Here is a 23,983-nt window from a genome sequence, read left to right as displayed (position 1 = left end):
ATTTTGCTAGCTAAAAAAAGTTAAATACATTTTGGTATTTGACTTTAATGTTGATGTACGGAAGACAACAGCACTTTTAAAATGTAGTGGTATGTTTTTCTTGAGAATAAATTGTACCTGTTTTCAATTAGTACAACATTTTTCATTTTCATCCTTTTCAGTTAAATATTCGCATTAATACCTGAAGAGGCAGCAATAAAATATTCAACTTTTAAATGTAAGATTTTATGCTATTAATAATTCATAATAATATTTTACATAAAACCTAATAATGGTTTGTAAAAATTACCAATGAAATGCAAATAACATTATTTTTTTTTAAATTGAAAATTGGTATTAAGAAGAAAATAAGTAAATATTACATGATTGAAGTACGGTTGGCAACACTTAGGAAACTACCGATATTTGTCGCTGTTGCAACGTGGTTGTGTGGTTGAGGAAAATCTAAGGGGAGAAATCCAAGTTAATCGTTAATTAAATTTCTTAGTTTTTTTAAGAAACTTAACCTTCAAAATGGTACAGAGGAAAGTAAGTAAATTGAATGTATATTTTTCCCATTGAAATTTGTAGATTGATAGTAATGTAAAATATGCTGTTGATTCCTCTATTTCAGTATCTGCCGACTTTAGTTTTGTATCTGTGAAGAAAATATGCTGTTGATTCCTCTATTTCAGTATCCGCCGACCTTAGTTTTGTATCTGTGAAGAAAGTCCAGACAGTTAGTGCTATAAAATAGCACTTATATGACTTCTGCTTAATTAGATTTTAATTGAAATATTGTATTTAGCGAAATAGCTTCTACATGCAATCGCAGATTTATGAATTAAGGGGGCATAATACTTGAACTGCGGCGTCTAATCATCATAAAATGCAAGTTTGTGTTAACAATTTTTTATAAATAAATGATGAACATGTGCATGAATTTGCCGAATTCAAATTTCTGCTAATTATCAAAGAATTTTATTCATTACATACTATCCATCTTCAGCTAGACAAATATGCAATGCAAAGATTTTTTCCGATTTCGTATCACTTGATAACAGCATAAATAACTGCAAGATACAAAATATCACCAAAACTGAATTTTTATAAAGTTTGTCCATGGGAACAAAAAAAAAAAAAATATCATGTATTTTAGCAGTTTAGCATAATATTCATATAACACAATGTGAAATTAATTACAACAGCATTACTTTGCAGTTGCAGGTTAAAGGCCTCATGTTTGGTGAAATTGAAAGTAATTTCAGGAAGGGTAAAATACAAAATTTTCACTTTTCGGTATCGTAAAAAAAGAAAATGTTACTTTCTTGAGAAGAACTAGCAGTAATATAGTATGTTTGATATGTTATATAATTCTTACTCAATAAGTAATTCAATTCTAAATTTTTGTATGTAATGTTTGCCGAGTTTGAATATCGGTAGTTCAGTGATTTTTTTTTTTTTTTTTAACCTCATCAGCTAGCCCCCTTATAAGAAAATTGAAAAGTTTATGTGAAACAGCTGTCATATACGGACAAGGTTGGTGAGATTTGTCACCAAACATTTTTGGCAAGAAACTCCCCAATTTTATTTATCAACATTTTTTGTTTACATTTCAGACTTTGCCTAAAATATCTGAGAAAATGCAATTTTCGCATGAGCAGAAACCACGTTTTTGCGAATGTTTTAAGTCTGAAATAGAAACAAATGCTTAGGTAAGTAAAAGCTAGAAGTTTCTCACAAAAAATGTTTGACAATAAATTTATACCGTAAATGTTTACACAAGGGTGCTGCTTGTTTTTTGTTGAAAATCAAAGGGGCACCCAATTCAATAAGTAATTCAATTCTAAATTTTTGTTCGTAATGTTTGCCGAATTTGAACATCGGTAGTTCAGTGATTTTTTTTTTTAACCTCATCAGCTAGCCCCCTTATAAGAAAATTGAAAGGTTTATGTGAAACAGCTGTCGTATACGGACCAGGTTGGTGAAAGATTTGTCACCAAACATTTTTGGCAAGAAACTCCCCAATTTTATTTATCAACATTTTTTGTTTACATTTCAGACTTTGCCTAAAATATCTGAGAAAATGCAATTTTCGCATGAGCAGAAACCACGTTTTTGCGAATGTTTTAAGTCTGAAATAGAAACAAATGCTTAGGTAAGTAAAAGCTACAAGTTTCTCACAAAAAATGTTTGACAATAAATTTATACCGTAAATGTTTACACAAGGGTGCTGCTTGTTTTTTAGCACAATATCAAGATGACTGCTACATACAACCAGAATAAGAAGTGAAAAATTTGCACAAACATAGCAGTGTGCACTGCCTTTGTCCATGTACACATTGATCTATTTTCACTTTTAGAAATCAGGAAGCAAAAACCAAGTTAAAACTGTCATGGTAACCATTAATGGGGTTTCGTCACCAAAATTGAACAAAGTTTGATGAAAATCGAAGAGGCACCCAATTTCACATTTAAACTAAAAATAACAAGAATAAATACCAAACAATTTCAACACAAATAAATTCAAAAAGGTACTTTTCCGTTTCACCGGCGCAAATCTTGCCAGGCAGACTTTATTGGAGACAACATACAGTATACATATAAACAATGTTAACAAATGCTAGTTCTGAGAATTTTTTAATTTCCAAACATTTTAATATTTAAAATTTTGTAAAAGACATTAATTTAAGAATTTACTAAGCTTTCATGGTTCAACATCCTGATTCGCAGTTTCATATCACGTGACCCCAAGTGATCTTATTTCATGTAAACTACGCTACAAAAATCTAATTGTCCCAGTTATTATCTACAATAATTTTAAGTTAAATCTTAATTTGGAATACAAGTTTAAATGCAAGAATTATTTCAATTTGTTCAAATAGCTTAGTCAGAAATTATGTAAAGTGCAGTGATTTACTTCACTAGTGTACCTTATTGACTTAATTACCGTGAATGGCCTTGGGCATAAAATTGAACTATCTGGTAAAAATTCTATGTGATTGTACAATCACATAGTATTGAGAGAAACAATCAGTCTTGATAAGAAATAGCTGCGACTTGTTTTGAAAATAGGCGTAAAAGCTAAAGGATATTCCGTTTGACATCGGTTATACCATTTTTGGCAACTATCGCTTGCGCTGGCAAAAGGGAAAAGTACCTTAAAAAAACCCAATGCAACATTTAAAATAACTACAAAATTAAAACAATAAAAAAACAACTTCGCCATTTGAAATAGTTCCCATAAAACCAAAATATTAATTTCAGACAAAAACTTGTAAGGACAGACATTTCACATGTATAATCCACGACTTAGCTATATCAGATGTCTTTGTACAATTCAAAATTTCAAACGTTATAATCAAAAAATTTTTCTTAACCCTCGACAGTTTTTCTGCAAATCCGCACGTATAATCAGAAACACAAATTTTCTTTTGAATCTTCATATCAGAGCCTCACTTCTCACATGTCAGTTTCGGCTTCAAAAATCCTAAGAACTGCAGAAATACACTTCTGTGAGCATGAAGAGAACCATGAATAAATCTTCCATTAACTCCAATATCATCTCAAATTAAATCTAGCTTGAATACATTCTAAAACATGAGCCTGATATTGCTCCACACTTTATAGAACTAACTATATATGCCATTATTTAACACGTAACAAAAAAAACCACAATGTTACATTTCCCGCTAAGGTTTATATGTAAAAAGGGTTGTCATACAAAAAAAATCTCAACTAAACCATCCAATGCCACATGTATACTGGGCTGTATGATATATTAGCTGTTTCTGTTAATTTATGTCGTTGCTAAGCAGGACATAAATTTACTCAGTGTCTATAAGAACTGAGCTTTTAACAGTTAGATTTGGCAGAAATAGTGAACATTAAAACTAATTCTGAGTATTGTTAGACGAGCATTAGCCTTTGCTAATTGCTTCTATTGTTGTAAAATATTAACAGCAGGTGTTTCCGTACTAAAACTGTCCACAATCAATTGAATAAGTTGCTGCATGCTGGTAGTGTGGCCTAGATTTGTATTTTTTCCATGTATATGTGGCAGTTCCTTTTTAAAAAGTTAAGCTTTTTAAGGCATGGTTGTCAGAACTTAACTGTTTTAGATGTATTTATGCATAGTTTGCCACAGTAAATAAGAGGATGTGCTGTATTTATATTTGGCCCTTTCAGAAATATATTTCGAAAAAGTTTTCTCAGTCACCTAAGAACAGTTGAAGTAGTGAAAAAGGGATTTTTTTCAAGAATAAAAAGTAGCATCTCAAAACAGGCAACCTGTAACAGAAATATCTCACGCTCTTACTAATTCGAGTTATAAAAAAATGTGATGGCTAGAATACAGTCATTACTTAACAATGAACAAAATAAGAGTACAAAATTAAAACCATCTGACTGTGAAATCGTAAAATTCAGTGTGCACTAGATGCTTCAGTTTAGCCAAATGTTTTTGCTGGAATATCAGATTATTCTGTATATAGAACTATCAGTACTTCTCTGTTATAGTGGCCTTCGACCATATTTTAGATATGTGCCAAGATCTCTGCTATAATATTGCAAAAATCCTGAAGTGTGGGTGTAAAAACAAATAAAATATATAATAATAGGGTCCGGTGGTGCAGTGACTAGTGCTGCACCATCCCTGGGCTGGGCAAGGTTGACTCGGCCTTTCATCCCTTGAGTGTGTCGATAAAATGAGTACAAGTTAGCTTGGGGGCTAAACACCGGAGTCCTGCAAGAAGCAGACCATTTGATAAGGGCATATGCTCACATACCTCTGACAAAGAATATGTATTGTTAAGAAGGAAAACCCCACAACAGGAGTGACTCTGTTCTAACTTAAAGGGCAAAATATCTTGCAAAAGCTCAGTTATCGTAGGTCATGTTATCAAGAGTTTGTATAAAATTTCTTTAAAAGAAAGGAAAATTTTTTACCCAAATAAATTAATGGATTAGTTATTTTGAGCCAAAAAAGGTATGGAAATCAGAGTTTAAATTATTGCAAAAAGAAGAAACATTCTTCGATAGAATGTTTCTTAATGTGTTTTTCAATTTCCTATACACATTGCGGTGAAGGAAATTCCTGGGTGAATTTTCCCTCTGCTTGCTAGCAGTGTAAAGAGGTTATCACACATGGCTACAATCCTTTTTGGATAGGACTTTTATGAGAAACAAGATTATGGTAGCACTGGTTTAAACGGGAGGATTCCTAGAAAAGAGCTCTGCCTGAAGCAAAGTCCTGCGTAGCTTCAGAAGCAATGTGCGGCTACACGGGATTTTTTCAAACCTCACCGAAATTGTGTCAGGTCCCGGGTAGAGACAACCAATCAGATGAAAATTCTCCTTCTGAAGGATAACGTGATCTCAATTTGAGCTATAATCGATTACTGTTTGGCGTTTAAGTCTTTGTAGTTAGTTAAGTGAGAATGGTAACCTAGCTATGTGCGTTTCTTGGAATGGGGGGGGTCTGAGAATTGTCCCTTTCGACGTTAAGTCCCGCATAGCCGAGACATAATGTGATTGGGATCTAATAGCAAACTGGTTTACATTACGTCTGGATCCTTTCCTTCCTTGTCCAGGGGCCTGCAGTCAAGAAAGCAGATTTGGAGACAATGCAAACATTGGCCCACTAGGGCTTTTGTGTCACTGAGTATAGTTTATATAATAATACCCTTAAGTCGTAATACTTTTTAAGAATTCTTATCTTTATTATTTTTATCCCATGTAATTGTTCCAGTCAACTGCAGCACTTTCAAGCATATTGTTTGTTACACCATTTCATGAACGTCTGCTCCTCTGCCTAAATCTAATAGTGATGAATGATGTTTTGGACCAAGTGACTAAATACCTTTTGCAGTTTTTAACATTGCAGGATTAGGAAACCTCATCAAAAATGAATATGGGTTAAAGCAAAAATACAGCATAATGCTAATATATGATTATGTGAGAACATGCAGCCAGATTTTGGCGAGAGATTGGTTGATTGACAATTCAATCTTTGTGGCAGATATAATAAGCAAGTACCGAATTGTATTAAGTATTAAAAAAGAGGCATTGGCTTCAAAGAAATCATGGTACTTTCTGTCAAGGTATTTAATGGTACCGATTAGGATTACTTGATTTTACTATTGGCATAAGCTGTCAGTTACTATAGCATCACTAGTACTTGAAAAGTTTAAATAATCCAAGAATGTAATACCATTTATTTATGGCAATGTTTCAAAAATTTATGTTTGAGCAGAAGTTAACTGTGTGAACTAGTTGTATAGAATTTTATTATTATTATTATTATTATTATTTTTTTTCTGTTTCATTTTATTCCAATTCCCTTATATTTTTAGATTAAGATGCCATCTGTTTTAAGTGTTGTTGAGGAGTTTCAGAGAGTATTAACGGGGAATTTAAATTATTCATTCACAGCATTCTGTTTAAACTTTAAAAAAATCATCTATGAATTGCACAATGTAGGCATTGCATACAAATCAACCAAATAAACTAAATTACAAACAATTCAAAAAACAACAATAACAACAGAAATTCATACTGAAATAACAATGAACATAACATTCTACAAAATAAAAATAGTAAAATAAAATGCACTTACCGTAATACATTCCTGAATAAAATTTCGCCAGTCACATAACGTCTCTGAATTAAAGTGCCACAATTTTGCTATATCACATGTCTGAGATTCAAAATTTCTAAAGTAACGATAAAAACTTCCTCCAAAGTTAACATACTACATAAAAACCACAATCTGAATCTTAAACTCCGCTGACAGCCATATATTTTACCAGCAACCATTTGTCTGCAAATCCACACTAGAACCGTCAGAAACGCTCTTTTTCGGCCAAGTTCTCATAGCTCTGTATTTCAGAATCCGTTTTAGAAGTCCCACAGAAATTTCAAAAATACACTTCAATCCTCATAAACATATCCGTGAACAAGACTCGTTAACTCCAACATTGTACTTTTTAATACTAAATTTACTTTTCCACACAATCTAAAATATGCAACTGAAATCTTGCCACCATGTCTATCATTGCAACATAGGCCATTTCAAAACATGCACCACATGAACCAAGGAGCAGTTAAACAACTCTAGCAAAAGATTTTTCGCCTAATCTTTGGAATATGGTAACAGGTAGTTTGGCGACATTTTGGTAAGGCGATAAAGGTTACTAGCTAAGACCTAGCAGTGTACATGGTCAAAATAGGTCGATGTATACATGGATACCGTGTATGTGCAATTCTTAAACACTCGGCAAGCAGTAGGCAATTCTGCACTTTCTCCCAATTTCGCACCTAATCTTCAAGCACTTTTGTTTCATGAAAGTTCTAGCATAAGTGTAATTCGGCTAGCAGATTGTTGGGAAAATAATGCTGAGTAAAAAAAAAAAAAAAAGGCCTTTACTTCGGGAAAACAAAATGGCGTCAAAAAAAACTAGCAGGTTGCTGTAGCGAGGTTAATCGCCAAAAAATCACCAAGTTACCATAATCCAAAGATTAACCGATTTTTCAACATCAACAGGGTTGCCATACAACACGCACTCGCACCAAAAACCAGCAAAGAACACATATCGCCACATTTGGTGATATTTGGGCTCATATAAGAGTAGAGTCGATAGTAGAGATAAACAAGAGCAAATTTGGAAAACAGAAATACAATAATGGGGCAGGAGGTTTTTGGGAGGGTTAAGAACGAATCTGGCAAACTACTTTTGGTAGCTGTCCACAATAGGAGTGAGAGAACATTATTCGGGATTATTAAAGAGTGGATTAAGCTGGGGCCCACAATTTATTCTGATAGAAAAGCTGACTGTTTAAGTAGGCAGGGTTTTGAGCATTTGAAAGTAAATCGTAGTTTGCATTTTGTTGATTCAGAAATGTGGTGCCATACAAACAATCGAAAGTACATGGAGGCATGTAAAAAGCTCCTTGTCAACACTTAATTAGCAAAAAGATTTAAAATTTTATTTGGCTTTTTATATTTTCACTAAATTTTGCAAGGAGCAAAATATTGATTATTCAAATTTCTAGAAATTGTAAGGGACATAAACTGGGCACAGTATATGATTTCTTTGTAAATTTACCATGATTTTGTAAACTTTACTAAATTTGCAGGATTTCTTTTCTTTATTTTAAATTTAAACATGTATTCTGAACTCCTGTTTTCAGTTTTACAACTTAGAACTTGCATTTTCAATATTACTGCTTAAAATATGCCTCCATGTACTTGTGTATTTGCAAACTTTTCTTTATTTTTAATTTAAACATGTAGTCTTAACTCCTATTTTCATATTATTAATTTAAACATGTATTCTGAGCTCCTATTTTCAATTTTACAGCTTAAAATTTGTATTAGTATGACTGCTAAAAATATGCCTCTATTTATTTCAGTTTTACAGTTCAAATATATATTCTAAATTTGTCTTGTTAAAATGTGCATTGTAACTTCTTTTTTCAATATTGCTACTTAAAATATGCTCTCACTTATGCACCTTCAAATTTGCTGTTTAAACATATATTCTAAAATTTTTTCTGGGTAAAACATGCTTTCTGACTTGTATTTTCAATTTTAATGCTATTCCATGGTTTGGCAACATATTTCGGTCGCCAAGCCAAAAAATCACTATACTCAAGCTGTTCTGGTGGTACTGAAGGTTTTCAATTTTTGTTTAGATGGTACGCATTAGTCAAAAGTTTTAGAACCGCTGGTCTAGATATATTTTTCTTCGATAGGTTTTTATTGACGATTTGCCATTTTTTTTACCAGTCAAAGCCACCCGGAGAAGTTTCTGTCCCCAAATCAAAAATATCCAAAAGGACTAATACTAAAGCTGTTCTGTGCTTTCTTTTAAGAGTGTAATTATTTTGAATTAATGAATGTTTGTTTTTGTAGATGTTGCAAGTTTCTTAAAATGTTTTTATTATGTAAAACAGATAGCTAATAGATTTTTCTGTTCTTAGATCAAAGGGAAAAAGGGAAAGAAAAAGGTTGCAGCAGCTCCTTTGGTTGCAAAAAAAATTGAAGCAAGAAAAACTGTAAATCCTTTGTTTGAGAAACGGCCTCGTAATTTTGGAATTGGTGAGTAGCTAGACTGCCTGAGGCAAGTGACCAATGATGCAGATATAGTTATGAAATGAATGGATTCATTGCTGCATGTAAAATCACCAAGAATCCTCAAAAATTAATCTTAAGTTTCCTCAGATTTTTCTTTTATGTTTATCTTATGTTTTGATTAGTTAATAAGGAATCCTGTTTAGATTTTAAAATTGCTCACCCTCTTTAGATTCTGTTACAAAGTAAGACTTAAAATATGCTTCAGTCTTATTAATTATGGTCTAGAAGTACTTTCTGTTTTTAAGTTACTAATTTTACTAAATTTCATTCACAAAGAAAATTAGTGTGTGCTTTTCCATAGTATGCTGACTGTGTGTGGGTATATATATATATATATATCAAAAATGGCTTTTTTTTCACACTCCTTTTAGCCTTGTTTAGGACTACACATGGCACTGCCGTACACACAAATTAATAACATCCCTTCTTTCAGCTGATTTCATGCATTCTGCACTTCGGATAACGTATTTGAAAACAGTTTTTTTTTTTTTTTTGCGCTAAAAATGCATTTTAGGGTGCCATTGGTGATTGGCCAGTAAGGCAAAATTTCAAGATGGCCGCTACACGAAGCCAAAATAACAAGTCAAAGAATTGTACAAACTTGGTGTCTGTGTACATACTGTGCACTCCCTTTGTCCATCTACATCAGTCTATTTTCACTTAAAAAAATCAAGAGAATGATGACATATAATGTTAGAACAAAGTTCTTTATCACCAAAATTTAAAACAAAATTTATAGCTCAATAAATAATAAATAGAGCTGAAAGCTCAATAAATTGCATTTTAAATCACACAATGAAATAACGAAAAAGGAAATGCATATTATTGCGTACATGCACTACAGAAAGAAGATATCAACTTGCTGTATTTAGAATTTCTGTGTCTTCAACTTGTGGCACACAAAATTCCTTAACAGCATCCAAAAACTTTCTAAAATTATCTGAACAAGAATATGCATACTGCCGTCACCAAATAAATTCACAAAAATAAGAGTAAAAAGTATTTTCTGGACATTTCTATTATTATGGACAAAGCCATTTGAATGAACTTTATGTTCAACCATGTGCATTTCCTTCAGATTAATGTCATTACATAAGCCATTTTACGGTGTACAGTACAAAATAAGCAACATACTTACCGACATCCAATGCAGAAATAAGCCCTTACAAATATTTTTCTAATGGTCAAACGTATTACAATGACGCAACTAATTGCATCATAATAGGGTTTCCATAACATTACACTACTTGGGTTACAATTAATAAAACAACAATTTGGCAATAATCGAAGGGGTATCCTAAAATATGGATGGTTATATATATTTTTTTTTACACCATGCTATTGCAAACCTTTTATTTTTAGCTTGCTTCCTAACTAAGAGTTTGAAATCTACATTGTATGCTTAGTTGCATATTATAAATAACAACCAAAATCCTTTTTTTTGGAGGGGGGAATATTTTAGATGCATATATATATCATTTGTTATCAGGGATAAGAGATAACTCTTTTAATATGCACACTAATTGTGTTTTATTGAGGATCCTGTATTTTTATTGAAGCAGTAGCTATGTAATAGAACCCAGTATATGATCCTATCTTTAATTCATAGTGATTTTGAGGATAACTTGGTACAATAAAATTTAAGTAGAATCATCCTAAATACATTCATTTCATAAAGAGAAGAACTGCTAGGTCCTAGCTGCTCTGTTGGCAGTAGGTATGCATTTTAAGCAAGAAGAATATAAGCTCTTTATGTTTAAAATTTTTATTTGAATGAAAAATAATTCTCTGAAAATGATTGTGGTTTTGTAATTCAAAGTACTGATAAGGAATTATTTTATGTGAAATGGAAGTTTACTAAGCCAAATTCATAGTTTTGGAACAGTAGGGCATTCAAGAGGCATGTTTACAGAATGACATGAAAGAGAATCCACTCAAAGCACATTCATGTGTTCATTGTAGTGGTCAGTTTATAGGATAGTATATTGCCTTGATGAAAAATACCTTTTGTGTGTAGTATGTCTTTCAAAAGGTACACTAATGTTGCATAACAGTTACAGTATTTGTATTTGCCTAAATGGTTAACTATAATAATTCCTTTGTAATTTTCCAAAACTATGATTATTTTCTTAGCTGACTTGGTCTTCATATTTGATATGTTTTCTGTCATTGCTTTTGACTCCTGTAACTGTGAAACCATGTTTTATTTGCAGTCACAAGTGTGGGATGTCCTATAATATCTATGCCAAACATCAATAAGTATTGCTTTAAAATCTTTTTTTGTGATAAAGAATTAAAGAACAACGTTTAAAATGATGCAAATTACGCTTTTGAAGGAATTTTGGTATAATTTTTCTGATTAAAGTTTGATTCTGATCTGTTTTACTATATGGAAATTTATAAAGTATTTTTTAAGGTAGCAAGTGTATTAAGCAGCATTTTATTTCCTCGTAACACAGTCATGACTGTATGCTGTAAAAAAACTGACAGTATGTTGTAATTCTCTCATTAAGAAAGGTAGAATGTTATAAGTGGGGGCCTCCTTTTTTTTGGGTGATTCCTTTTTGATGCCAAAAAGGCACAGGTTCAAGATGGCCCTTACATAAAACCAAAATAGGAAGTCGAATTGCACAAACTCTGACCATGTACACATCACACTATTTTCATTTGAAAAAAAAATCAGAGAATTGCACAAACTAGGCATTGCATACTGCCTTAACTTTGTTCATGTAAACATCGATCTATTATCATTTAAAAAAAAACCAGAAGTTAAAACTATCATGGTAACGAGAAATGAGATTTCACTAATTGAAGGGGCATCCAATTCTACAATAGAGCCTTAAAAATGTCAAAAGTACAGTGTTTTGTCAAAAAACAAACAGTGAATTTAATGAATAGCAATTTTCCCCCATATGGTATGCTTAAAAACAGTTTCCTTAGTGAATGTAGCGTACAAAATTCACACGTGCATTACGTCTTTTCTTGTTTGCAGTGCTTGCATGGCATTTCTTTTTACTTTGCCAGCAGTTTTCTGCAAAATATATACTGGCATATTACCAGATAATTGTCAGTTGATTGTCCTGAGGAGCTTGTTGAGTATCAGTAGAAAGCTTATGTAATAAACATTGTTATCGTACTTTATTACAGAATATAAGCCATTTAAAAAATTTAATAAGTTGGCAGGAATAGTCAAAATGAATTAACATCTAGTACTTGAATAACAAGTCATGATAATTCGTGTTTTTTCTAAGCAGTGTGTTAAGCTGATATTTAAAGTATGGAATCACTTCAATAGAGAGCCACTAATATAAACATTATAAAAAATGGCAATAATTGTTCAAATGCTTTGAAACTGCATTTAATATCTAAGATTGTGTAATTATTTATTTGAGACAGTTTTCATAAACTTCTATCCATTAACGAATTTACAGCATTAAAGAGAGTAAAGAAGAAAAATATTTAAAATTATAAAGTAGTATATACCAAGAAATTAAAAAAAGCATGTTCAAATAAAGGCAATCATGCCACTAAGAATTAAGGAAGTTGGAGACAGATGCTTGTCTGTAGTGGTGCTTCTCAGGGGGATAATTTCCATCATGGAAAACATACTTATAGCAAGCAACAGATTATGTATTACTGATTAAGAAGCAGATGGTAAAGGTAACAACTTTCATGACAAATGAGTGGTGGACATATTCAGTTTAATGTAGTATTATGTGCATCAGATTGTTAACTTTTTGACTGCGTTTCATGTTTTACATGGTTTGCACATGGTGCCGACGTGAATTTTTTATTATGCGATTATGAGGTTGAAATATTATTTACAAAAAATGAGTCTTATAAATTTGTTTAATACACCTTTTGTAATGGGGGTCACCGAGGTGCTGTAGACCATTTTTGCGATTTATTCAAGCCATTATGGTAACAATGGTATTATTTAAAATTTTATCAGTGTCTATATTTACTGTAATTATGTATTTTTACTATTGGTCTTGTTACTTGGTGGTCCCTACGGTGCTGTTGCCAAGTCTAGTGCCTATCACTGATAACCTCCCACGGCAGTCAACAGGTCTGGCAGGTCAACAACAACGAGCATTCTGCAAATTTTGCTAATCCAGCAACTGGTGCACATACCCAGCCCACAGAATTGGACAAGTAGCTTCTGAAGGTCGTTATTTAAAAAAGTCTTTGTAGGGAAAATCTATTGAAATTAAAGATGACTACAATATTTATTTAATGTGTTTAATTAGCTAAATTTAACTTAAACTGTGCATCAAATATCATGTTTTATTTCAAAACTTAACCCTATCGTTAACTTTTTAACTGTCGTGCCCGAAGTATCCTCGGGCACAGCACTGGTATTCCAAAATGTCAAGTCCAAACATTACTCGGGCTAATTTTTTTTTGGAGTGCATCCTATTGTTATACCTGAATACATAGTGTGAGAAGTTTATTTCGGCTTCAATTCAACAGATGGCAGGACTTTAATGAAGGTTTCAAAGGATAGAGGTTAAAGTTCAAAGTGTGCAGCTTTTTTTTTGATTGCAAAGCAAACTTTTATTTTTAAAATAAAAAATTGACAATTTATGCACCCACATCATCAAAATAACTTGAGAGTTAAAAGGTTAAAACCATTACCCTTAGTGGCAAACAAGGAGCTGTTGCCAATGGGTTATTTACAGAATTATTCCAACAAAAGAGGCTTGGTACACACAGTATATATTTTTTTTTGTCATAAGCTTACTTATGTGTATACTTTTTTTATTGTGCTGCAGGACAAGATATCCAACCAAAGAGAGATCTTAGCAGATTTGTTAAGTGGCCTAAGTATATAAGACTTCAAAGACAACGGGCTGTTTTATATCAGCGTTTAAAAGTTCCTCCACCAATAAATCAGTTTACTCAAGCACTTGACAGGCAAACAGGTAATTATATGTTATGCATGAACTTTTTCTTGTGATGTATTTCTGTTTACTGAAAGGTAATTCATAATAGAAACAGCCAAAGTCGCTAAACACTAGTAGTTTGGTCTGTGGTTGGATCTTTGTAAACTTAAATAGATGCATAATTTTCACTGTTTTCTCCATATATAAAATAGGTATATGCCACTTTCTGGAAAGTCTTTTATGAAAGCATCCTTCACTTCAAGATAAATAGTCCTAGTATGCTTTGCTATAATAGCAAAATGATCCATCTGTATAGTAAGAGGGGTAATTTTGTAAATTAACTGGATATGGCAAAGTAGTTTAGCAAAGATGATTTCATGGAATGTTTTCTGTGATTAAAAAGGGGAGCAAATTTTAAGTACAAAATATTTTCATTTAAAACTAGTTATGTACAGATTGGTCATTTGTTGATATAGTAAAATATCTAGTTTATAGCTTTTTTAGGGAATTGCTGATTGTTGTGATTCTAGTGCATGCTGTAAAAAAAGAAAGAATGACTGAAAGAATTTTTATGCCTCACAAATGTTAGTCTGCTTCACCATCAACTAGTGTTCTGTTAAACTTCGTAAGGTAAAAAAAAAAAAAAAAAAAAAAAGTTGTGCTATGAATAATTCTAAGCAGTTGAGCATTATAATTAAACTGATAGTAAAGACATCCAACTTTATATAAGTGATGAAAGTAAGCTAAGATTCCTAAGATTCACCTTGAATGTTCTTTATGTTATGAGTAATCTGTTGTCTTATAGTATTTTTGTATAAGCCAAAGCTGCCAGCTTGGTTTTAGCAAGAGGCTAAGGAAAATGTTTTTTAGCAATAAATGAAACTTTAAAACTAGGCAAATTCAATTTCCCTAAAGATTTTCAGATTAATTTTTCTTATTAAACTGTATCTTGTCAGAATATAAAATTCATTTGATGTGAGTTCTGTTAGTCTGTAGATATTTGAAAATTTTTATATGAAGATTCAAGAAATGTTAAATCGGTTAATAATTTCATTAAATTTTTGTATACTGTAATATATGGTACATTTCTCGCTGTATTGTTATAACAGGGTTCGTACGGTCCTTAAAAATCCTTAGATTTTTTGGAATTGAGTTTTGGTCCTTAAAAGTCCTTAATCATCTGAAATTTCTGCCTGTTATTACGACTGGCATTTTTAGTGTGAATTAGCATTTTGGAGGAATATTTTTTGGTGATTCAATGGCATATATGGTTATCTTTTGAATGGGTTCATGAGTTATAATTTGTTTCTAATATAAATGATGGGATACTCGAGCTTCTAAGCACGAAGTGAAACATAAGCATTTCAAAATTCATTTTTTCTAATAAAGAGCTCTTAAACAACTTTTCATTTTGAGGATGTGAATTCTTTTATTAAACGATTCCAAATTTGGCAACTTATCAACATTTTGGTGATTTTAAGCAGTTTCTATAGAAAATTTTTAATTCCGAAAATTTTTGGAAAATTTTTTTTTAAAACATCGTAACATTGATAAATTTCATTAAAATAATGGTAATGTATTGAAATTATATTTAAAAAATATCATTAAAATAAAACTTTATTTTTTGCTGTCTTATTGTAAAGTTTCATTTTGGCAACTTGTACAATATTTTTGAATCTGAAAAATAAACAAGGTATAATGCACAATTTACGAAACAGCTCTTAGCAGAAGCAAAATTAGCTATGTAATTAATAAAAAATGTCTTCTTTTTAATTTTATCCCTAGTAAGTTTTTCCTATGTAATTGTATGCATCAGTTTTCTCTATAAAATTAATTTTACACTTTTTCCCTCCTTTTTTTTGTTCCAAAATATTCATACCTTTTTGCTGTTATAAATTTGTAGGGATAATTTTTCTTTAGGATTTTAGACATTGTAGCTTAGAAAGTTTAGAAGGATTTGAAGACAAGATTTATAGACCCACGCTTCTAGAAGATTCGGGAAATATGTGACAGAGTGAAAAATATCTCCATGGTATCAACACGTAATGGATGCATTTTACATAAAGTTGGCAAGGAATTTCTTACTCTTTGGAGAACATCTGAAAGAACAATGAAAGCATAATATTTGAATGTTTTATTTCCGATACTAGCCTCTGAACATGTTTATCTTCCCTTTATTTTCTCTATTTTTCACTAGATACAAGCATGGAAGTTATCAAAAATGCTTCTAATCTTATCACATGGTCAGGCATTATAGAAAGGGATTTTTTTTTATTAATAAAGAAATTGAAAATTTATAATTTAAAAGATTCACCTAATATGTCTTAATGCATCATGCACAGAGTGTTTTCCCACTTGATGCTATCTGTGGATCCTAAATTCTGCTTCCAATCCCTGCTCTAAATTCTGAGTTTTGCCATTTCTAGATTTTGTTGTTCAGTGTGTCATTAAATTCTAAAAATTCTGCCACACTAGCTCTGTAACTGGCCTTTAACATATATATTTCATATTTCTTTTGAATGTTCATACAGTAGAAAGTTTGTAATCTGGACGTCCATTATCCAGAATTATCTATAATCCGGACCTCAAAGCCACAAACAGCAGAAGGGGGGTGATTAAAATAAAATTTATTTTTTGCGAAAAATCTACAAGCGAGTAAGAAACAACCTGTGAATTGTGTTAGGTTTTACTCACAATTAAGCATCACCGGCATCAATAATAGTTGGTGATTTTTTACGACCCGCCACAATTCATCATCACTGGCATCAATAATAGTTTGGTGATTTTTTACTGCCCCCGAAATATAGTATCAAAATATTTAACATGTCTTATTTAATTTGGTGTGGTGATGCATTTCATTTTTTACAACACTGTTCTGGCTGGTGTAATGATGGCAAAATTTTCTACTGGATATGTAAGCTCCATAGACTTTTAATCATTTGACAGTGACCAAATATTTTTTAACAGCAACAGTTAGTAGAATAATAACACTGAAAAATTTAATTTTATCAAACCTTTCTGCAAAGGTGAATTTTATTCTATATTTGATAAATGTTAACTATTTGTAATTTATAAAAACTCATAAATTTTTTATGGATTATATATTAAGTTTATTTTAATTAAAAAAATGTCACTATATTTAGCTACACAGCTATTCAAGCTCTTGGATAAATATCGACCTGAAACTCCTCAAGCTAAAAGGGAAAGACTGCGTAAGCGAGCTGAACTGCGTGCTCAAGGAAAAGAAGATACTCCTACCAAACGCGCTCCTGTTGTGAGACAGGGTGTCAACACTGTAACAAGCCTTGTTGAACAGAAGAAGGCTTTGCTCGTTGTTATTTCTAATGATGTAGACCCTATTGAGGTATATTTTTGTCTTTGTGAAAATAAAATTAATAAATCTCTGATTATTATACATATTACCTGCAAAGTATGAAATCCAGCATTCTATAGAATACTGCATTTTATAAAACACTGCAGGCTACTTTTCTGCATTTTATAAAATGCAGAAAAGTAGCCTGCAGTGTATGAAATGATTAAACATTTCACACATTGGCTAGGTGTTATAAAATGTTAAATGACAGACTGGTGAAGTATGGAATGCATCTTCATATTATTTGCAATGGCTAGGTAAAGTTTTATAATTCATGCAATATTGGCAGTTGTGATGAGTGTGATGGAGGATAGTTTCTACCTACCATAGGACATTCTGGTAGAATTTAAAAAAAAAAAATGTGTGCAAGAACTGTATACAGTTTGTTTTATGTTCTATAAGAACTTGCTTAGAATTGAAGATATTCCTGACCATGAAATTTTCTGGTTAGATGCAGTTGCTTAGTCCAGTGGAAATGGTCAAGGATCTATTAAGTGTTTCTGTAAAAGAAAGTGCAGAAATAGGAATTGTTTTAGCGCGAAATAGTAATGAATTCAAAATGTCCCTCAAGCCTATCATGTTACAACACGAGTCATTTTCTTTTTTAATGTAAAAATTTTGTTTTGTAATTTCAATTTTTCTTCATATATTTTAAATAAAAATTCTTTAATGGCACTTTTCATTATTTTTTCAGAATAACATTTGTATTTTTGAGAAAGAAAAATCTTTAAATAATAACCTTATCATAACCTTTTTCCATATTTTGCTTAAGAGGTTATTCCTAGGTAAAGTATATAATAATTCTCATAATTCGTACTTTGCATAAAAATGCCAAGCATTCTATAGAATGCTAGCATTTCGTACTTTGCTGATAACGTATAAAAATTTTTGATTAATTGTTAACAATGAGATGTGATAGAGCAGATGTAATGTTCATTTGTTATATTGTCTGGCAGATTTTGATTTTTAATATACTCTGACTGTCATTGCCAATTATGTGGATACTAATAATGAGGTATATTTTTTTCTTAGAATACTTAAAATTCAAATTGTTGTTTTTAAATTCTTAAGTACTGAGAATGTCTAAGGTTAATGAAATAGAGCAATATCCCCTCCCTCTCTTTGGATATTTTCTACTCGTCCTGCATTTTAGAGTGTTCTGAATATTGTTAAATGCAGCATACTTTGCAGAATGAGATTTACTGCTGAGTAATCTATGCATAGATTGCTGACTGCTTTAAAATATGAGCATTGTTGGTTTTGTGAAGAACTTATTTTGTATGTCAGTTATGAGTAGTTGTGACATCTTCAATATGTTAGTGACTGTGTTAGTATGTATTATTAATGTTTTGAGTAATATGTAATTAGGACAGTGGCTTTTGAGTTTCAAATCATGAAAAATTGCTGCGACAGTCAACATACTAATAATAAACTGTTATGTACCTACTGTATGTTCTGGCATATAACATGAACTTTTAATAAAAAAAGTAACTTTAAATCTTCCAGACGGGCATTATACACCAGGTATAAAAATGATAGATTAAAAATTAGATTTTTATATGTACCTAAATGCTGTTTATTTAAAATGAATGACATTATGAACCTAAAAATTTTCGTTATCTGAGAGCATGACATCATGCTCATCTACTGTTATATTTTCAAGCACATCACCAAATCCTTTTTTTTTTTTTTTTTTTTTTTTTTTTTTTTTTTTTTTTTTTAACTCTGATCCATAAATAAATAGCCATGATCCGGTATATCTTTCACAGACACCCTTGCTGCACCAGTATTTCCATTTTTTTCTGCAAATTAAATGGCTTTGCATTTAAAACCAGCATTGTGTTTAACAAAGCCATATTTAATACTAAAAGGAGCACTAAATCAACTGTATTTCATATAAAGCAGATGCGATGTATTAAAGCTTTGGATGTTCATTTCAAAATAATGGCTTCAAATTACTACAGCAAGGGGAAACATCAGACTCTTAATTCTGTTAATTTATTCAGGTTGGAGAGCTGCATTATTACCCCAAATTCTGTCCTTTTCTCAAAAACCTAGAATAATGTTTTTGTATCTACTTGCACTGAATACAATCCACCTTTTTATTTACTCCCCCAAATATTTACCCACATGCATTTGTTCTCTTTATAGCTTGTCATTTCAGTATATACCATTGTTTGAATGCTTAAAGCCTCACACTTGTATATATTAGGTTTCTTTGGAATGAAAAGGGTACACATTATATGCCGGGATATATGGAAAGTTAATATGGTCAAAAATTCTTCATAGTGCGTATGTATTATTGCAACCACCTTAGTAGAAATTGCCAGTTTCAAAATGCAGCACACACATAGTGATTCTCTAGGCAATCATATACAGGGCCGTTCTTCGGTTTAACAGTCAGCATTGCCATTTTAATATTTTCCCCTGTGTTTCTAATTCAATCAGTTATGTATGAATATTGTGTTTTTTCTTAAACTTTTGATTTGAAAATGCATATTTGTGGGATTTACTGCACTGAAAGAAAGTCAGATAAAACTTCTGCGGGTACAGTATTTTGTGACAAAATCGCTAAAGGAACAACACTTTGAATCTTCTCAAAGCAGTTACCACGAGATTTCCACAGGTTTAAGCAGTTGAAACGTAACATTTGTATGCATGTAATTAGGTATCAGATAATCCTCATGTGCTTTGTCATAAAATAAACCAAACAATTTTTTTTAAAGAAAGCTTGCTAAAAGTATATTGTTTTTTGAGCAGTCGAAACATAAAATTTGTATGCGAGTAATAAAAAAATTATACAAAAAGTCATTGTTTTCCAGGAAAAAGTCCATAAAACTTGGTCTGCGGTTCAAATTCTGGCTAATGGGCATTTTAATTATTTTCCTAATGCGTGACATGTATATGAGGCAGTTTCCCGTATAAGGTTCTCCACAAAGGCATCATTCTCCTTAGGCATATTTTTTGTGTGCTGTGCCATAATCAAATAAACCATCCAAATCATAAAATTTGTCAAACTGTATCAAAGTCCCTGTGCTTATAGGTAAACACTATTTTTTTATTACACCATCTATTTTAATTAAACATTATATTTTATATATTAGGACATAGCGTAAAATTAGGTCAAAACTTTTAAGCTTGCCCACATTTAATTTCTATATTTAATTGAATGAAAATTATATGCTTTTTTATTCATATGAATCTTTATCTTTTCCTATGTGTGTTTTGGAAGGCTGTGTACGAATGTATCTGTTTAATTTCAGTTAAAAGAAACTGGCATTAAAAAATAGTGTCGAATTCTATATAATTTTTTTTTTTTTTTTTTTTTTTCCAGTTGGTGCTGTTTTTACCAGCTTTGTGTCGAAAAATGGGTGTACCATATTGCATAGTGAAAAACAAGTCAAGGCTTGGACGTGTTGTGAGAAGGAAAACATGCACTTGTCTTGCTCTCAGTACAGTTAACTCGTGAGTATAGCCTCTTTTTTTTGGGGGGGGTGTAAAGATTCAGTTGAGAGGAGGCACTAGAATTATGCAATAAAATTTCAGAGAGGTGAAAGTAGGCAGTTGCGTTTCAGATAAAAAGAGCTGTTTTTCCCCTTAACATTGTTCTTTACAAAAAATGTTTCAAATGTTTATCATTATTTATTTCTTGTTGGAAGTTGATGAGAATGAATTACTCATTAAGATGCTTACAGGAATATTGAATTATTTTTTGCCTAAATTCACAAGTAAAACTTAATTTTCTAAATAAAACATTTCTTCTCTGTTTTAGTGAGGATAGAACTACGCTTAACAAGCTTGTAGAATCTGTGAAAACTAACTTCAATGAGCGTGCTGATGAGGTATGCTATTTTGTATTCCATTTATGTAGTTTTGTTATATATTTTGTCACATTTATTATCAAGAAAACATTTGATCTTCAAACTGATTAATGGATGTAGTCTCGAAAAAGTTTTCATTGTGTGAATTTTACTGAAACTGTATTTCAGAAATGGGATTATAATATTAAGTGTATTACTTCAAAAATTCTAGTCAAGACATGCTGTGTGCCATTAGCTGTGCAAATATGTGCTAAATTTCATGATGGTATGTCATCATACTCATAGAATTAGTTTCACAAGTGTGCCAATTTGAAAGCAGTATTAACTAATAATAATTAAGAAGGCATTTAAGATGATTTGAATTAACATTAAAATAGTTATTTACTTAAAAGTTTAAAAAAAGTTAGAGTACAATATATCTCAGCAAATATAGATAGATATGTCTAGATCACTGATTATTGTTTTTAAATTGTTACTGCAGAATGACAAATAGATTTATAAATTTTACTTGGTTATGACAACGTGGTTGAATAAAATTTTGGAATTTCGAAGGGGGAGACAGACTAACTACTTATTTTTACTTGTAAAATGTGTAAAAAGTTAGGGGGCAAGCATTATATTTAATGCATTTGTTTATGAATTCCACCATTTATGTCTTAAAAATAGAATTTTAAATTTGAATTATCAAAAAATCAAGTTTGAACAAATAAATATTTTGGCATTAATGAAACAAAGTATCGTATTTTCTTTTGCAGTTTCAAAGTTTGATAACCATGTTACCAATGATGTTTAAAAGCTTAACAGTTCAGTTTGGTTTTTTTAATAATGCACAGTAATATGAATCGAAAAGCATCAGTGGATTTCTTTTAACTTTGAAGATGCATTGCATGAAATCTTATTGTTTTAACAAACAAATACAATAGAATGCTAAATAAACATATACTAAAAAAATATTTAATGTGTAAGAGATTACAAAGTTTCACTCGCAAGGCTTTTAATTGGAGATGATACAGAAAAAGCTTCTAAAACCCAAGGGGCAGAATTTTCATTTGTTCATGCACAGATTTCTTATACTTCACAAGAATATGCGAGTCATTCTCTATTCTGGGTGTTACTAGAAACTTGCTTTGCCATTCTCAAAGAAAATCTGATTGGTGCTGCAAAAATGGTGCCGGTACCAGTTGCCGAAAATTTGCTCACACAATACATAATTCAACAAGAAAGTGATTCTGTTCCAATACTGGCACAAAAATCACATTTTTTGGTGTAGTTGTTGTGTGAAATTGCTTGCCATTTTCAGGTTTTGGCTAAAATATTAAAATTCCTTGAGTTTCTGGTAGCATGGCAACTCTGCAAATATGTAAGAATTTAAAAATGTATTTTAAAATTCTGTGTGGATGAGCATAAATGTTTAAACATCATTTGATATAACCTGAAAAGTAAGTGTTGGGATTCATCTTCTAATGATGTGAATGTTTCAAAGTTAAGATTCTAAACAAAGTAATCAAACTTATTTAGTATTACTGGAAAACTATTTCTTAATTTAGAAAATCATGTTTTGTAATATGGCAGTTTCGTTTAAGAAAATGCCAAGTTATTTTAATTAGCATTGTTGAAGTTACCTGATTCTTTTGTTTCTGATAACTGGACAGGCATATGTTTAATACTCTTGATAAATTTTTCAGATTCGTCGTCACTGGGGAGGTGGTATACTTGGTGCTAAGTCTGCTGCTCGTATCAATAAGCTAGAAAAGGCTAAGGCTAAGGAACAAGCACAAAAAGTTGGATAAACTACAATATGTATGAAAGAAAATAAATTAAATATCAAATTTTGGTTGCATTCCTTTAAATTCATGTGTCACTTTAGATACGTGATGAACATTCTCAGTATGAGTTTTCATTTCTACGTACTTCCAAAATTTCTAAAGTAATACAATTAAATTTATGTTGTGCTGCAGGTTTGACGAAAAAGACATGCTATTTAATAAGTATATCTACATTCAAAGTTACAAAACTATCATCTGGTAAATTTCATAAAAATCTATGGGAATTGTAATTTTTTTATCACATCTAATAAAAATTCAATAGGCAAAGATTATGTCTAAATATTTTTATGAAAGTAGTGACATTTCTATTCTAGATTTTTACAGTTAGTCGGATCACTTGCTGAAGTTGTTCTTGATGATGATTAATATTTTTATGCAAATTAAAATTATTCTAATTGTATATTTTCAAAAATGCTCTTCCATTGTTTAAAGCTTTATTTTATATTGAAGAATTTTTGTCATTTAGAGGTCAGAGTATAGGCTTAATCTGTTTTTTCCCACACTCAGATGTTATGATTGGTATAAGTGAGAGGAGTTAAGCAAATGACTTGGCCTTCAACCTGTATGCAGACATCGAATAAAATTGTCTGAATCGTTGCCAAATAGTAGAATCTGGACAGTCATAAATTTGAGGAAAACATATTTTAAGTAGATAAATCTTTAATAATGTGCATTATTGAGGTATTTCCTGCTTCTTTCATTTTATGTTATATCATGTTTTAGACGGTCAATGGAAATTAGGTCAAAAGTGTTATAGATGCTTTTAATTACTTGGTAGCAGTGACCTTAAAATGGCAGTGCGAATATCTCGGTACCCTCCTTACACCTGAAACCCTGGAGATCTGTTAACACTTTACCGACCGATTGGTTTTTTTTTTTTTTAAATTGCCGATGCCTACCAACCAATAGCCTATTAATCGGCCTTTTTTTTTTTCCCCTTTCCCATCTACCTACCGATAACC

At 31.3% G+C, this 23,983-nt stretch overlaps 1 protein-coding gene across 1 annotated transcript; it reads left to right on the top strand.

The window, feature by feature from the left end:
* The first annotated feature begins 369 nt into the window (after positions 1–369).
* On the top strand, positions 370–23,024 carry RpL7A (ribosomal protein L7A). Its single transcript, XM_035375353.2, has 7 exons — positions 370–528; positions 8,962–9,079; positions 13,891–14,040; positions 17,145–17,365; positions 20,709–20,839; positions 21,147–21,216; positions 22,881–23,024. Exons 1-7 carry the CDS (start codon positions 514–516, stop codon positions 22,983–22,985), a joined length of 810 nt encoding a protein of 269 aa, XP_035231244.1. The 5' UTR covers positions 370–513; the 3' UTR covers positions 22,986–23,024.
* Positions 23,025–23,983: the final 959 nt, after the last annotated feature.

Source organism: Stegodyphus dumicola, chromosome 12, assembly GCF_044657685.1.
Source record: "Stegodyphus dumicola isolate Sdum_Otavi_A_Nest chromosome 12, ASM4465768v1".
NCBI classification, from domain to species: domain Eukaryota; kingdom Metazoa; phylum Arthropoda; class Arachnida; order Araneae; family Eresidae; genus Stegodyphus; species Stegodyphus dumicola.
This window is presented reverse-complemented; position numbering and strand designations above follow the sequence as displayed.